The sequence below is a fragment of the Branchiostoma belcheri genome, unplaced genomic scaffold, assembly GCF_001625305.1.
Source record: "Branchiostoma belcheri isolate BF01 breed outbred unplaced genomic scaffold, Haploidv18h27 scaffold188, whole genome shotgun sequence".
NCBI lineage: Eukaryota > Metazoa > Chordata > Leptocardii > Amphioxiformes > Branchiostomatidae > Branchiostoma > Branchiostoma belcheri.
Window position 1 is genome coordinate 161923 of NW_017803357.1, and position 15199 is coordinate 177121.

General features: G+C 41.2%; 3 protein-coding genes across 3 annotated transcripts in view; 1 reads left to right on the forward strand and 2 right to left on the reverse strand.

Moving 5' to 3' along the window:
- LOC109467685 (transcription elongation factor A protein 1-like) overlaps positions 1 to 2898 on the reverse strand; it is a 13145-nt gene extending 10247 nt beyond the window's left edge. The window contains exons 1-3 of the mRNA XM_019765730.1: positions 1705 to 2898; positions 999 to 1153; positions 365 to 511 (exon numbers count right to left, since the gene is read on the reverse strand). Of these exons, the coding sequence (XP_019621289.1) occupies positions 365 to 511; positions 999 to 1153; positions 1705 to 2548 (1146 nt within the window). The 5' untranslated portion in view covers positions 2549 to 2898. The remainder of the gene's footprint in view (positions 1 to 364; positions 512 to 998; positions 1154 to 1704) is intronic.
- Positions 2899 to 3142: 244 nt separating this feature from the next.
- LOC109467688 lies at positions 3143 to 5201 on the forward strand. Its single transcript, XM_019765732.1, has 2 exons — positions 3143 to 3193; positions 3793 to 5201. The coding sequence occupies exon 2, from the start codon at positions 3904 to 3906 to the stop codon at positions 5041 to 5043; it is 1140 nt and encodes a 379-aa protein (XP_019621291.1). The 5' UTR covers positions 3143 to 3193; positions 3793 to 3903; the 3' UTR covers positions 5044 to 5201.
- Positions 5202 to 6271: 1070 nt separating this feature from the next.
- LOC109467687 (zinc transporter ZIP6-like) overlaps positions 6272 to 15199 on the reverse strand; it is a 24035-nt gene continuing 15107 nt past the window's right edge. Inside the window, exons 6-10 of the mRNA XM_019765731.1 lie at positions 12959 to 13147; positions 12090 to 12312; positions 10224 to 10304; positions 8761 to 8951; positions 6272 to 7923 (exon numbers count right to left, since the gene is read on the reverse strand). Of these exons, the coding sequence (XP_019621290.1) occupies positions 7690 to 7923; positions 8761 to 8951; positions 10224 to 10304; positions 12090 to 12312; positions 12959 to 13147 (918 nt within the window). The 3' untranslated portion in view covers positions 6272 to 7689. The remainder of the gene's footprint in view (positions 7924 to 8760; positions 8952 to 10223; positions 10305 to 12089; positions 12313 to 12958; positions 13148 to 15199) is intronic.

Below are 15199 nucleotides of genomic sequence, written 5' to 3' on the forward strand. Positions count from 1 at the left end.
ACTTAGCCTGGTTACCAAACCTATTATAGCTCCCGAGTCCTACATCCTCTCCGCAAATGTAGGACTCGGGAGCTATAATAGGTTTGGTAACCAGGCTAAAAACAACTAGGAAGAAAAGGACTTTCCTCAACTGTTGGGGGCAAAATATGAGCATATTTGAGTTCATTCAGAACCAGAATCTTTTTTTCTTTTTTTTTGCAAATCAGAAAAAAATTAAGAACAAATTAAATTGGTGTGGCCTTATCAATTTTGTTGCTGCATTTTTTTTTATCTATTTGAGTTTTAGATATGTGTCTGCAGTCTTAAGCTTTCAGTCTATGGTAAATTTTAGACATTGTTTTTCTTTCATTCACAAAGATAGTACCTGGTTGTAGCAGCAGTTTTCTCGCCCACAGTTCTCACATTTGAACATGTCTGTCATGGTTCCATCAGCATGGGGAACCTGTCGTCTTTGGATGGACTCCTCTGATACCTGCCTACGAAACTTCTTCACTTCTTCTGAGGCCATCTCCTGATGAAGAAAAGCAGGGTTAATTTTGGAACTAAATACAGTTAAGGTCTACAATGTTTACACACATTGTAGCCATCATGATATAATTTGTATTCTCACTCAATCGATCAAAGAAAATAATCATTAGGTGTTGTACATTTGGGCTTACTACATGTACTACTAGAAGTACAGTGTTCAATATTTCAACAATCACATTGAATTTGGCCTTTTAAATACTGAACTAATTATGCACCAGTTGGTTACCCAAATTTGTTGGTTTAGAGGCTATCCAAGGATAAAGATATTAAATAAGAGGCATATTGTATTTGTAATTTGTACCATTTAGAGAGAGAGAGAGACAGAGAGAGAGAGAGAGAGAGATACCTATAATTTGTTAGTTACCTGGGAGGGGGGGATCTGTGGGTAAAGATATAATTACAGGCATATTGTATAAACTATACATATCAGTAGGACATTTGTTAAGTTAGGTTTACCCTTACATTCTTACCTGAGCTGACATTGTAGCCATCTGTTGAGGGGTGATGTCCCCCTGTACCAGCCTCCTTCTCAGCTCAGGGTTCTGAGGGTCCTTCAGGTTAGCAATTCTGCTCCGTACTCTGTTCTTATACTTCGTTCCTGTGTTCTTGAACTCAGAGAAGATATGTGAGGCTGTTGTTAAGGTCTGAGAATGGTTTCAGCAACCTTACTTTAAGCTTAAAAGTACATGTACTTGTCACTTTGCTTTTATCCCTTTGATACCCTGGCAACCTGCCTCTTTTAAGGCAAATATTTGATCAACAAGTTGTAAACGTGTCAGAAAAAATTGTGTGACATAACGTTACTTGTAATAATCATGAAGTAAAGACTAAACTTTGTCTCCAATGCTAGAATGAATTAGTCTTTCATAATAACTTGTGCCAACACACATGAACTTTCATAGGGCAGTTTTGGACGTACTAGTAGACCAAAGCATTTAATAAGGCGCACCCGGGAACATGTGGGGACCAGCCTCCCCTACCTGGGTCTGTTTTTCTCAGCCACGGGCAGGATGTTTTTGGGATGTTGTTCAGATTAAATGTTATCAATTATTATAGTACTTAATAATACACTTGAAATTAATGTCAAGAAATGCAAATCCAATATCTTACTTCTGCAACAGTGTAATAACATTGACAATAGGCAAAATGTCTTGATTTGACCCATACAAAGGATATGGTCCTCAATGCTGTTGGCCAGTTCTCTCACCAGTTGTATGTTATGTGTCTCTCTTTCAAAGGCCTGTGCCAGCAGCTTTCTACAGGTTTCCCTGACTGCCTCCAGCCTTGGTAGCTCATTTACTGAACCTTCTGTACACTTGTTGTCCCTAGTCCTTTGCTTTTTGTGAATCACTGTTTCAGTGCCATTTGGCCTGACAGCACACAACCTTGGTGACTCTTGTTCTGATCCTTCTGTACTCGGTTTTTCACAAGTCACTGTTTCGGAGCAACTTGGCCTGACCACATCTAACCTTGGTTGCTCATTTCCTGAACCATCAGTACATTTGTAACCAGCCCTTGGTGTTTCATACGTCAATGTCTCAGGGCAACTTGTTCTGACTTTCCTACAATCTTGAGTCAAGGACATCTTTACATTTGCCTCTTTTACCAAGGATGACTTTTCATCAGGTGGCAATGTACTTTCACTTATTTCCGCATTACATCTGTGTTGTAGATCTACTTCCTTGGCACCAGAAGGACATTTCTGACTGCCTACTGTTGTCCTTGTGTCATCTGAGTCAATTATTTTCTCACACAGCAAGTCATTTTGAAAACTAGAACAGCATGCGAAGTAGGATTGATGAACTCTGCCTTTTGCACTGTCTACTGTGACTGTCTGTTGTTTGGGCATTACAATCGTGTCATCATTCTTACAAGTGACAGTGGCATCATCCCTCTCTTCTTGATCACTGTGCACTTCCCATGAGACACTGCTTCTCTTCAACTTGACTTTGACATGAGGGTGATTAGCAGAAGGTTGCTTTTCAACTGGATGTTGTAAATCTCCAGGATTTCTAGCCATAGTATTAGATTTGTACACCCTTCCTTCTCAACGTCAACGATTATACAAAAACATCACGAGCTCTTGGCAGAGAAAAAGTACATCCCACCAGAATCATGCTTGAGCACCCTGCAGTGTTGTTGTTTTTGGAGGGGTGACGTGACTGTGAGGGCTCAATCAATAAAAACTGAAATTCAAGTCCAAATCCAAGCAGTAGTGTTACGAACCTACACTTTTCACAGCATGTTTTTGTAGTATCATCAACACCTGGGCTTGCATCACCGGTGTAGGAGCCACTATCAAAGTAAACACCTCACGCCCCCATCTTCTCCTATTTCTCCCGGTCCGTCCAGGCTATTGTTTTCCTTCGCGCCGGGGTCATAGAGGTTAACAGACGAGTACAAGAAGTAAAAGGGGTGTAACTTGAATTCATGTATATATAATGCTAATAATAATAGCAAAAGCATGGCCTTAAGAGCACAGAATAAAACTGATGAATAATAATATCAGTCAGTAGTTGATTTTTCAAGCTTCATTGATTGAGAAATGTTTGTAATCAAGCAGTTTGTGTTCATATTAACCTATAAACCCCTATAAAATTTGAAATGGCCCACCATCTGCAGAACAGTCATGGCGGCAGAACTGTGCAAGACGGCAGGTCCACAGGTTTGTTAAACTTTTACCGTCTTTTAGGTAACTTGGTGCTGCAACTTTCCACGGAAGAGATTCGAAAAGACATATAGGTTCATTTGTATGTTTTTTTTTGGTGTTTGTATGTCGGCTGACCCTTGCGAAAGCAGAGGTTTTGTGGAAAGTGGACTCCAAAGAATCGACCGTCTGCAACTTTGACCCTGTTGACCAGGTGACGGCATGAGCTGATGCCTAATCTCTTAATCTACATCGACAAATTCAACATGTGCAGGATATCAAAGATGATGGTTGAGAAGCTGAAGCATCTGTTGCTGAATTGTTTAGATAGTGACATCGTTTCAAGCGTCAGCTGCCAGTGTTTAAAAGTTATTAAAGGTTGGTGGGCGGGGCAACTTCTGACAGGACAGATGCAACTGATACGTGTATGCTTGTCATGTAATGTCAAGTTCTGTTTTTCTTTTATCAGGATCATTGTTTGACGACAATTTAGCTGTGCCCATGTAAAACATAACGTTTTGGTCATTTCCAGAACAAACTTTTGAGTTCCGTTGCTATAGCCTACAGCAGGTGTCAGGTTTGTTTGTGACCCATTTTATTTGTTATTCTTTGGACAGGTGATAGTGTCCACTGAAAAGACTCCTGACCGATGTCTTCCAAAATGACCTCACGGAGCTACTGACACAGATATATCCTTAAAGGTACAGGTAGTTCAGTACAGGAGACAGATGGCCACATTAAGGAGAAGAAGAGAACTACTTCCCTTGCTAGGAAGACCAGTAACAGCGCCGGATACATTCACTGAGACAACAACGTTCCTAGTAGAGGGAAACTTTCTCTTATCCTTCCCCTCCCTTCTGCATGCGCCAAAAGTACAGGAAGTGGCACTGCCACCATCAAGTCTTCCAGAAATTATTCCTATAGAGGCCTTAGATCAGAACGGGGCAGAGGAACGTGATAGCACACCCAGGAAAACCTTTCCACAGCCATCTGAAACCTTCCGCCGTGTCCAGGCATCTCTGCCCACCATTTACCCTACAACAGTGAACGTAGCACAGCAGGGACAAAATAGCAACACGAATAGTAACAGTGAAAATGACACAAGTGATGAACGTGAAGAACAGTCAGGCTCTACAGATCCTGACATTGAAGACAGCCCCACACCGCTGCTCCCCTGGTTATGCAATGAAAGTGAGGATACTTTTGAACCAGATGTGGGCAGAAAAGTACTCTCTGCCAGTAGCTTGATACGTGGAAGCACTGACTCTGATGTCCAATCCCAGCTGCCCCTTGTCTTGAGGAGACGTAAGAGCTATGACCAGTTACGACCAAAGTCCTGCCTACACAAAAGATGGCGTATGCTCGGAGATGGTCGCAGCTACCAAAAGAGAACTAATGGGAAGATCACAGTGAACTCTTTGCTGACCAAACTACCAGATGTTGAAATCCATGTAGATGAGCACATCTTTCTGTCATGTAGAGAAGTCCTCTCGGCACACAGTGACTTTTTCAAGGCCATGTTTTTGTCAGGAATGCGAGAGAGCCTTGAAGGCAAGGTTATGCTCCATGGCCCTCTGGCTTCCATGTTCAAGGTGTTGTATGATTACATGCATGGAGAGGGACTTCAGCTGACAGGAGACAATGCCCAGAAAGTGTTTGAAACAGCTGACTTTCTGCAGATGACTGAAGCGGTGGACTTGTGCATAGATTACATCCAGGACAACCTGGACACAAAGAACTGTCTGGATGCCCTGCAACTGGGGGAGATCTACTCTGCCACCAGGATCAAAGGCGTGGTCTACTCTTTCATAGATGATGAGTTTGTGGAAAAATTCATGAAGATAACGCCATTTGAGTTTGATGGTTAACTGGAGTGGACATACGTAGAAGCAAGCTGTATACGAAGGAAATGCTTTGCATTTTGTGTGGTGAAACATATTGTGTTCTCTCATGTTTCTTCTTCTTCTCCTCCTCCTCCTGCCATTTCTTTAAATGGATTCAACTCTGCCATTTTGCAGCTAAATGACTAAATTTGGCATGGAGGTACATGTAGAGAGGGCAAATACCCCCAGGCTCCCGATCAATTGTCAGCCTTTCTAGTTTTCCCTTGTGTTTCTCCTTCTTTCCCTGCCATGTCTGTAAAATGGATTCAATTTTGGGGCCAAATGACCTGACATTTGCAGAAGGCGTTGGAAGATTCCATTGGAACACTTCACATTTTGGACAGGGGTGATTTAAGAACAATCCATTTGTGCGGGAGGAGTACACGCCCATTTTTTGGTATGGGGGATATGGTGAAGCCATTTTCTGTATTTGCTCCCAAGCAAATGTCTACCATTCTAGTTCTTCAAATTTTGTTCCCAGATTCATAAAAGGTTCCTTGTAGTCTTTTTTGATTTTAGAAAGTATTTGTCCACTCCCTGTACATTTAGAAGCACTATTTTTTTCTAAACTGTATACTGGTACATGTACATCCATGACATAATTTTCCATCCAAGACTCACAATTTGCTTACAAGAAATGAGTTACATTGACTCATTTTGACATGACTTACATTTTTCACAACTTTAAATTTTTTAACCATGTCATGGTCATGAAGTGACCAAATCATTATCATACATAATATGCATTCCATGCTACTAGTATCTATACATATCAATGTGTTGTGAGTCATCTTGCAGTTGTTATTGTTGCATTGCTAGCTGATACAAGTCATGTTGTGGAAAAATGTTGCTGTGAATTCGTGCCAAATGTATATTGTTCAGTGTCTGCTGTTTTTACATAATATAGATGTGTTTTTTTTTAAATACAATATTTTATAGTGTTTGTTAGTCTGACAACAGCACAAGTCATGACAGTCTTACATGTATATATGGTAAAAGAATGGCAGTTTTTGTCTTCTATTGGTCTGGCTTTTAGTTACGACTGTTTTCCAAGTTTACATGGTGCCAAAATCTCTGATGAAACTACATGAAAATCCTACACACATGCTGTTCATGTGTTATAAAAGCCATAATAAAAGTGCCATTTTGGCTGTACTCATTATCAGTATCAGACTTATTCATTCAAGTTAGATAAGGAGATGACAAAATTATCAACCTGAATGTGATTGTTTATTCTATAAATACCAACTTCTTGTGCAAAAATCATAATTCTTATACTCCGATAGTGACTTTCTAAAAATTGCTATTTTTCAATATCATTTGTGAATATTGTGAACTATCACACATACATTGTGGAATTTAAAAGAAAATAGTCTGATAGGGATAAATTTAATATGTATTTCAGGACCTCTTGACATGACACTGCACATTACCCCAAATTAAAACATTGGAAAAACTATTCTTCCTTACCAATAAGCAATATTAATGATGCAAAATCATGACCAAATCTTTAAAAAATGCACTTCAAGGATCGTGTTCAAAGAAAAAAAAAACATGTTTGACAACACAACATGGAAAAAATGGACTCTACAAAGACAACACTTGAGGGGAAACGAAAATAAAACACTAATACTACTAAAGTCACTATTACCTGTAACTGCAGGTTTGTCTGATATGTACCTTCATATCATCATCATTAAGTACAGGACCTTTTTAAATATTTGAGGATGGACAGCAGAACATACTGTGTCTGCATGAAATCCATACTTTTTAGTTTATGTTGGACGTTAACATTGCCTGTTGCAGACACTATACTTAAATACTGTACACCAAAACAACCTTAAACAAGGTAATCTGCTAAAGTGCTATGCACAATACATTCTGAGTTTCACACACGTCAGGTGCATTGCATTCTGCCAACATATGGACCAGAAGGATGGGGGAGACAGAAATTGATAAAAAGTGCACCAAAAGGACAACTTGAGCATAAATTTGTATAAAAATTTGATTTAAAAGCTGCAGATTGACAAAAAAACAACAGTACTGCATCAATCATTGAGTTGAAGGGAAAAAACACCACATCACTCTCCAACTTTCCTGGTCCATTATATGAACTTTCTGGCCTCAGCCAGCTCACACAACAGGACTTAGCAATTATTAGCACATAGGAGTATTGTCATACTCTTCAAAATAAATGCACTATTTCCTTTGCAAAAGGTATGATTTGATTTCATACCTATCTAGATTTGGCCACTAAGCATTCCAAAATATCTATATTCACTGCAACAGTCCCTACATCCTGTTCTACCAACAACATTTCAAACCATTGTATACACATCGTCTCTTCATTAACATCAGAATGGACCAAGATATACAGAAAATTCTCACTTATTTATAACAGCTTTTCATATATGTACTTAGTATGTACATGTATGTAGTTACATAATTATGTAGTCTATCAGATCCTCATTCCCATCAACACACACTAAAACCAGTCTTATTCTGATAGATATCATTACACAGAACAAGACAGAATAACAATATATATAATATCTACTGGTACAACATTTGTGCAGTGCTCTAAACTATCATATAGACCTGATCAAAAATAACAATGTTCTATGGCGATTGTTAAATCTTTATTTTGTCTTCATACACTGCGATGAGTAACATGATCCCAATGCCCACCAGAAGTCCAAAGGTCTGCACCAAGACAGGATTAACCGGCTCCTGTTTCTTCTTCCTCTTCCCGTGGTTGTTGTCGAGAGAGAAGTCGTTCTGTCTGTGGCTGTGACCGTGGCCGTGCTCACCGTGGTCATGCTCCGCAATGACCTGTGGCTGATTGGGATGTACCATGTCCGGCAACTGGAAAGGGGGAGACGATAATACATATAAGATCTCAACCTTCATGATTTTAATTTCATTTTAACCCTATTTAGACTGGGCTTTTTTGGGATTCCTGGGACTGGGGGTGGACTCATGAATGGTACATCGTAACCGTGGCCAATAAATTTTCAGGATGGTGTACTAACAATAATAAATCATAATAATTTTCATATCATTATGACTTAATATGATGTCATTATGACTTCATTCATGTGATTTTATTGCCTAAAACCGTCTAGAAACATGTAGGTTATTCCCATAAAACTTAATGGTGTATAACACAAGCTTAACAAAAAGTGTTTATGATACTGTATGTATGTACTGAGTTCTTGAATCGTGGAGCTTCGGCAGCCTGGGTGCCTGGCTCCATACTGTCGCTAACTACCATGGACTACCCAGGCCTAAAGCCAGGCCAAAGCCTTGGTGGACGTGATCTCTTTTTTTTGAGAACTGGCGAAAATCAATGCTCGCGTGGATGTCATCCATAAAATTAAGTCGGTGTGGCCTAAGTCTTTTTTTTTCAAGATAAATCCTAAAAATACAATGGAAATAGACTAAACAGGTTCAAATTAACCTTTCATGTTAAAAAATCAAAGTAGCGATGATATTTTAAGGAAAATAGCTGTAATGTACCTGTCATCTAATGATATGGTCCGCCATCTTGGATTTTGACAAATGACGTCATCAAATTAGTATAGATCATGCATAATCATTGATAGAAATTCCATAAAATTACAGAAGATTACAGTGTCATAACTTGCAAAAATGAAACCTATGCAAAAGTCCCTGCATTTAAAGTATCTGAAGCAATCTTACCATGTCTACCAGACCAACATACAGAAACATCCCGGCGGTGACAGCGAACACATATTGGATGACGTTTCCTGACAGTTTGCCAATGCCCAGTCCGATCAGCAGCCCGATGTAGCAGATACAGGCAGACATGAGGTTGTAGAGGATGGCTTGTTTCACCGACATGCCTGCCCTGATCAGCAGAGCAAAGTCACCTGGGGGGGGGGCACATTAGAGGACTACAATGGCAAACAAATAATGATGTAATAACTTGCATAAATTTAACTCCTTACAAAGAACTTGTAACTGCCAGATTTTCCTTCCTCCCGTGTGCTTTAAACTTCCACAACTACCATATATGGATGTTCATGGTGGTACCATTTTTTAAATCTGCATTTCTGTTGTCTGTTCAATGGATGAATAGGTTTAAAATACATGTATACCAGTCTACCCATTGCACTTCTAGTTAATAGCTATATGTTTTAGAAGCAGGCAGGGTTGGTGGCGCAGTATTCTAAATACCTTACAACCGACCCTGCCCTAACGGCCACAGAAACTTACTCCAGGTGACGTGTCCTCTACATATTAATGAGCTTGCCTTATTTGCCACAAGCCAATCAGCACCAGGATCATATAAATTCAAGATGGCGGACGTAAACACTGGCACCACCGCACGACTGTCTCGGCACAGCTGCGTTCCTACCTAAACAAGTCGCCTTCAGGCCAAGCGAGCTCAGCTTGTCACGTTGCTCTTTCATTATTGCGTTGCGCAGACTCACTACAATAATGAGGTCGTCTCCAGACGGCCACGGATGATGGACTCGTCGCTCTTGAGTTGAGTAGACCGTAGCCCGGCGCTGCTGCTCAATCTCACGAACAGGCAGCGCCGAGCAGAAAGCTCACGTAACACAGGCTTTTCCCTCCGCCTGTCCTAAGAAACACGTTTCGGCCATCAAGTAGTCCCTAGCTGTAGCGTGATTTTCTGGTGTTCATGAGCTGTTTGACGTCAAAAGAAGGCACGGCTAACACAACATTATAAAAATTACCAACCGTCATTTTACATGAAACCCAAAGAGGCAATGTAAGACGTAACATGATTGGCTCTCGGATTCCTGGCAACCTTTGCCCTTAGCTTTGCACAACTGAAAGCTATGTCACTGATTAGCTGACAGGGCGTGAGAGGCTACGTCACCTGGAGTAAGTTTCTGTGGCCGTTAGGGCAGGGTCGGTTGTAAGGTATTTAGAATACTGCACCACCGACCCTGCCTCGGGTGGATGGAAGCAGGAGGATTTGCACATTTCAAAGGAATGCTAGCAGGTACATAATTATACCCTCCCCTGCACAACAACCCCTTTCTGGTAGCCTGCCTGTATCTATAAGCTAGTAACAAATGCACTGTATCAAGCATCTTGATACACCTCTCCCACAAACACACGCAGTTCTAACACACATTACTAACATCTACAGAACTGATCAAGCCTCTCACCAAGTTCATGTGGCAGCTCATGGCAGAAGACTGCAATAGATGTGCTCACACCTCCTGGGATCCCACTGGCAAAAGCAGCCCCTGTGCATATACAGATCATCACTAAGTCTTAGTCTACATGAGATGTCACAAAATAATAAAACCAAGCAGTTTCACGTGACTCTTATGGTAAAGTTGCTCTTTTGGCCTCCAAGGGGGGTCCCGACAACGCTCTACGCAAAATTTTGAGAGCCGGCTACGTATTACGCTGAATTCCGGACGCTTCTCTACGCTCTACGCTAAATTCGAAAGATTCCGAACGCACTATGCAGAACTCAATCAGCTAGCAACTGCATGTTTGCGTGAAAACCTTTTGATTTATCACATGTAGAGGTGACATAACTTGAATTAAAAGTAGTAACCAGCGGTCACTTCCTTATACATTGAAAGTAGAGAATACAAAACGGGGTATTCAGTATTACCGCAGGTACCAACTTGACCGCGAGTCGATCGCCCGAAGATCGGAGGGCGATCCGTAAATGGTAACATGGCCGTAGCCAGGATTTTGAAGTGAGGGACCAACGAGCCCCGTAGGCGCTAGGCGAGTGCCAAAGGCGCGAGGTTCCTAGGGGGGTCCGGGGGCATGCTCCCCCGGGAAATTTTGAAAAATGAACCTTCTGAAATGGCATTTCCTGCGTTTTTAGAGGGTTTCAAAGAAAAAATCAGAGATAACTTTTTCAATGACAAAGTTTTCCTACGGCGGATCCCAGCCTTGCTGGTGATGCGAATCAGTCCGTCTTTTAAAGAAAAGTCTTGGACCTTTAGATAAAAAGTGGACCAAAAAGTGGACCTTTCAGCCTTGTGGGGCTGTCGTCCGAAGGTAGAAAAGGCCGCAAACAATACAGCGTAATTTGTCAATACGACTCAGCTGCCAATTGCTGACGGTCCCGCGTTACCCATCACCCGCACAATGACGGGGATGACATTGCTCTTTTCGGGAGTGTCCTCCATTACCCTGGCCGTTGATCAGCAATGATGTTCCCGCTAAGAAACGTCTTGAGGGCCCCTATTGGGCCTTACAAGTCATGTGGTTCTAAGGCCTTCTACCCTCTTCACTGTGGCCATCTGTGGCGTTTGGCCAATGGTCCTCCTGTACATCACCGATGGTAAGGTCAATCTCGTACCCAGCGCACTGTGGGGTCATTCCCATGTGTTTCCTTGTTCTTGTGTATGGCTCTGGGAACAAGTCTAGTGGATTGTTCGATTGTATAGAAGGGGGTAGAGCAAGAAAGACCTCGAGCGCCGCGACAACCCGGCACTTGCGAGGCCTTGAGTTCCCGTTTGCGGCTTGGATTACGCTCTACGCACAATTAATCGATTACGCTGTACGGTTAATTCCCGATAGCTACAACGCATTACGTAGGATTAAAACGGCAAATTACGCTCTACGCCAAATGCGCCAATTACGTTCTACGTTGAATTAGAGGGTCCGTCTACGCTCTACGTAGAATTAAAACGGCCGATTACACTCTACGGAAAAGGGCTTGGGGGCCCCTTTAATAAGATTGAGGAAAAGAATTCACATCACACAATCCTTACTGCATTACCGAAGTGAAAGACAGCTTTTAAGCACTAACTTGCAACTGTATATCAATACCCTAAAATTAAAGGATGTACAAGATCAACCCACAGGACAGAGACAAGTGGCGTGCTGCCATCAAGCCCCAGTTGTACTGTGCAAGCACGTCGACGTCTAACGCTTGGAAGACAGGGAACAACAGACGATAAACCGGACAGTGAGAGTGAGTGAGTGAGTTCTCTTGACTTTCCCCTGTTACTAATAAGATGATCAACAAAAAAGCCACTATGCAAGACAGCATTCCTCACCTATAGCCAAGCCATCACTGAAGTTGTGCAGCCCGTCCCCCATGATCACCATCCATGCCATGGTGGCTATCCCAGCATCCTTCAGCTTCTCGTTGTCATGGTGATGATGATGATGATGGTGGTGGCAGTGGTCGTCCTCTATAGGTGAGTCTGTTGCCACCTTCAACTCATAGGACTCCGCAGGGTGGGCCAGCTCCTTCTGTTTTCGGAGTTTCTTTGCTTTCTATCATAAAAAAATGAGATGTTTCAACAAACATTCAGTAGTGTACACCTAGCTGTTTGCTGAATCTACTGAATAAGAATATTAAAGCAGCAACAGTGCCAAGTCAAGGACCTGCAGACGCAACCATAAGATGGTACATATAGTCGCACCCATCTCCATTTCTGTAGCCCTTGGGCCACTCTGTTGTGCTATCACTACAGCAAGAGGCTAGTCCACTAGTAGTGGTGCATGCCAGTCCATATAATATTCTTTCCCAAATAATTAATGTTAAGCAGAGAAAGCAGTATGTACCATTTTCAAAGTCTTTGGTATGACTTGGTCAGGGATCGATCGAGTTACAACCTACCAAATCCAAGGCAAACACTCTACTGAATATCTGCACTGGAATTATCAGCAAAAGCTGGAGAAAATTTGCGTAGTCCAATGGTTTAAGCAACCCTGCCTCTGGACCAAGAAGTTGGAATCCTAGCTGTTGTCAACCACCTGACATGTGGGCTACTAGAAAGGTTTGCTGTACTTAGAGTAGAACTTTAAGCTGAACTTGACTGTTCATTGTGTTTGTCAAAAAGAGCTAGGAGAATTGGATACAGGATAAAACTGGATACAGATGACTTTCCAAATAGAATGTATCAGGAACAAGACTCACTCTTTTGGCCCTCCTCTTGGTCATGACGCCCATCAGTTTCTCCATGATGAACAGGAAGTAGATCCCAAACAGCACCGTCAGACCTTTCAGCACTGGGTCAAGATGGCCGCCCTTATCACCATGACCTTCATCATGACCTTCATGGCCCTCATGACCGTCCTCGTCTGCATGAGCATGGAGGCCGAGTGCCTGAAAATGAACATGTACCATTTTATAAACATTTCCCTGCATATTTAGTTTGTATCATATATCATAGTTAGTATTCTTGAAGCTGAGTTGCAAATAAACCTGTCTCCAAATAGTTAAAATTTGCAGATAAAAGGTTGATCACTGTAACCTTCTCCCTGCAGCCTAACTCAATGATCAATACAGAATTTGAAATAGTAGTCAAAAGGCTACTTAATTAAGTTTGCTAAAGGTTAAAAAGTGAGGAAAAGATTGCTATTATGCACTGTTAAAAGAAATTCCAAAAGTAATTTCATCTGGTTGGTAGAACATAGATATTGGCATACTGGAATTTTCTTATACAACCAGCTCATGTTTCAATGCCTACCAGACATCTTCCTCAGAGCTTCTGACTGAAGTAATGCTTCTTGACGCTATATGTAGCCATGTTGTGATTGTGTTCTTGCCACAGAAAGCGCAAACTACGTCGTCTACATATAGCAGCAAGAAGCAGTAGTCCAGTCAGCTCTGTAGGTAAGAGTTTTTACTGGTGGTGTAGAAGAATATTCTAAGGCCAGTCAGCAATTTAATTTCTTGATTAACGGATTCGCCCGCTTCATTTTTTTCTGATTTGCAAATAAAAGTAAAAATTCAGAATCAACTGCAAAATGCTCATATTTTTCCCTGAACAGTTGAAAACAGTCCTTTTCTTCCTAGTTGTTTCAGTTATTCCATCTTTCAATGCAATGGTATCATTAAAAGTTCAAAATTCATTGTTTAAACTTTAAATTTTGAACCAGCCTGGTGTATTGACTTCATGGCTCCTATTGTACCATTTTGGACCATAATAGGATATCGAATATTGAAAGTTTATTGCAAGTACTTGCCCGAGGGCTAATTGCAGTTACAAACAACATAGAAAGAAAATACAGTGGTATGTGATTGTGAGACTATATCTACTTCTAACATTATACTATATTCTACAACATGGCATGACACTAGTTTTACTGGGTTTGACTTCTTCTTTTTAGGCAATGGAAGACGAATTTACCCACTTCTTCTATAATACGTGGGTTCTTTGATTTTAGTAGTAAAATTGTTTTTTTGTGGTAAGGAACGGTGGGGAAGTAAGGCAGCATTTTGGACACGGTGGTAAATAATTGATTTCTGATGTCGTCATAAAATGGACAGTTGGAGATGAAATGAATTTCGTCTTCCACTGCATTTGAGGAGCAATATTTACAAATTCTCTCCGACACAGGTAGTTTCATATATCGCCCTTTTTCGATTTCCAGGGAGTGGGCACTGATTCTAATTTTACTAATAGCGGAGCGCTGATCGAAGTCACAATGTTCTAGGTATTGTTCTAAACAGTATTCAGTTTTACATTTTCTATAGAATCTCAGTTTACCGGTATTAACAGACAAACTATGGAAGAAAGTTTGAATGTACATGTCTGAAAGCCTTGTCCTTAAAACTTTATACATATGTTGAGGATCACAGGTTGTACTATCAATATGCAGTAGATAGGAATATCCACAGTGATCGAGGATCTCCTTCACTCGCTGTAACAATGTCCGTCTACGACTATATGACAGGGAATTACGTTGTAACAGGAGTGCATCAACTTGCAGAGGGTGTGTATCGGTATTAAGTTGTGTCAAGTGTGTCCAGAATTTAACAGTACGCAGTGATATATCTAAATCTAACGGGAGTCTTCCTAGTTCTGCTCTAGCAGCTACATTACTACAATTTCTATGCACTCCAAGTACATTCTTACAGAAACGGTTATGGGAACTTTCGATTGGTGAGGTCTCGTTTACAGGTTCTTTTCCCCAGATCTCACACCCATACAGGAGTATTGGTTTGATACAAGCGTCAAATATTCTGAGCAGGCACTTCGGAGAGACAGAAGAACGTTGTAAAGATTTGAGACTAAACATGGCTTTCCTTGCTTTGAGTGAGAGCTGTTTGGATGCCTAGGCCTGTTTTTATTACCTTCGCTAAGAAGGTTATGTTTTCAGGGGCGTTCGTGTATGTGTGTGTGTGTGTGTGTGTCTGTCTGTCCGTCTGTAA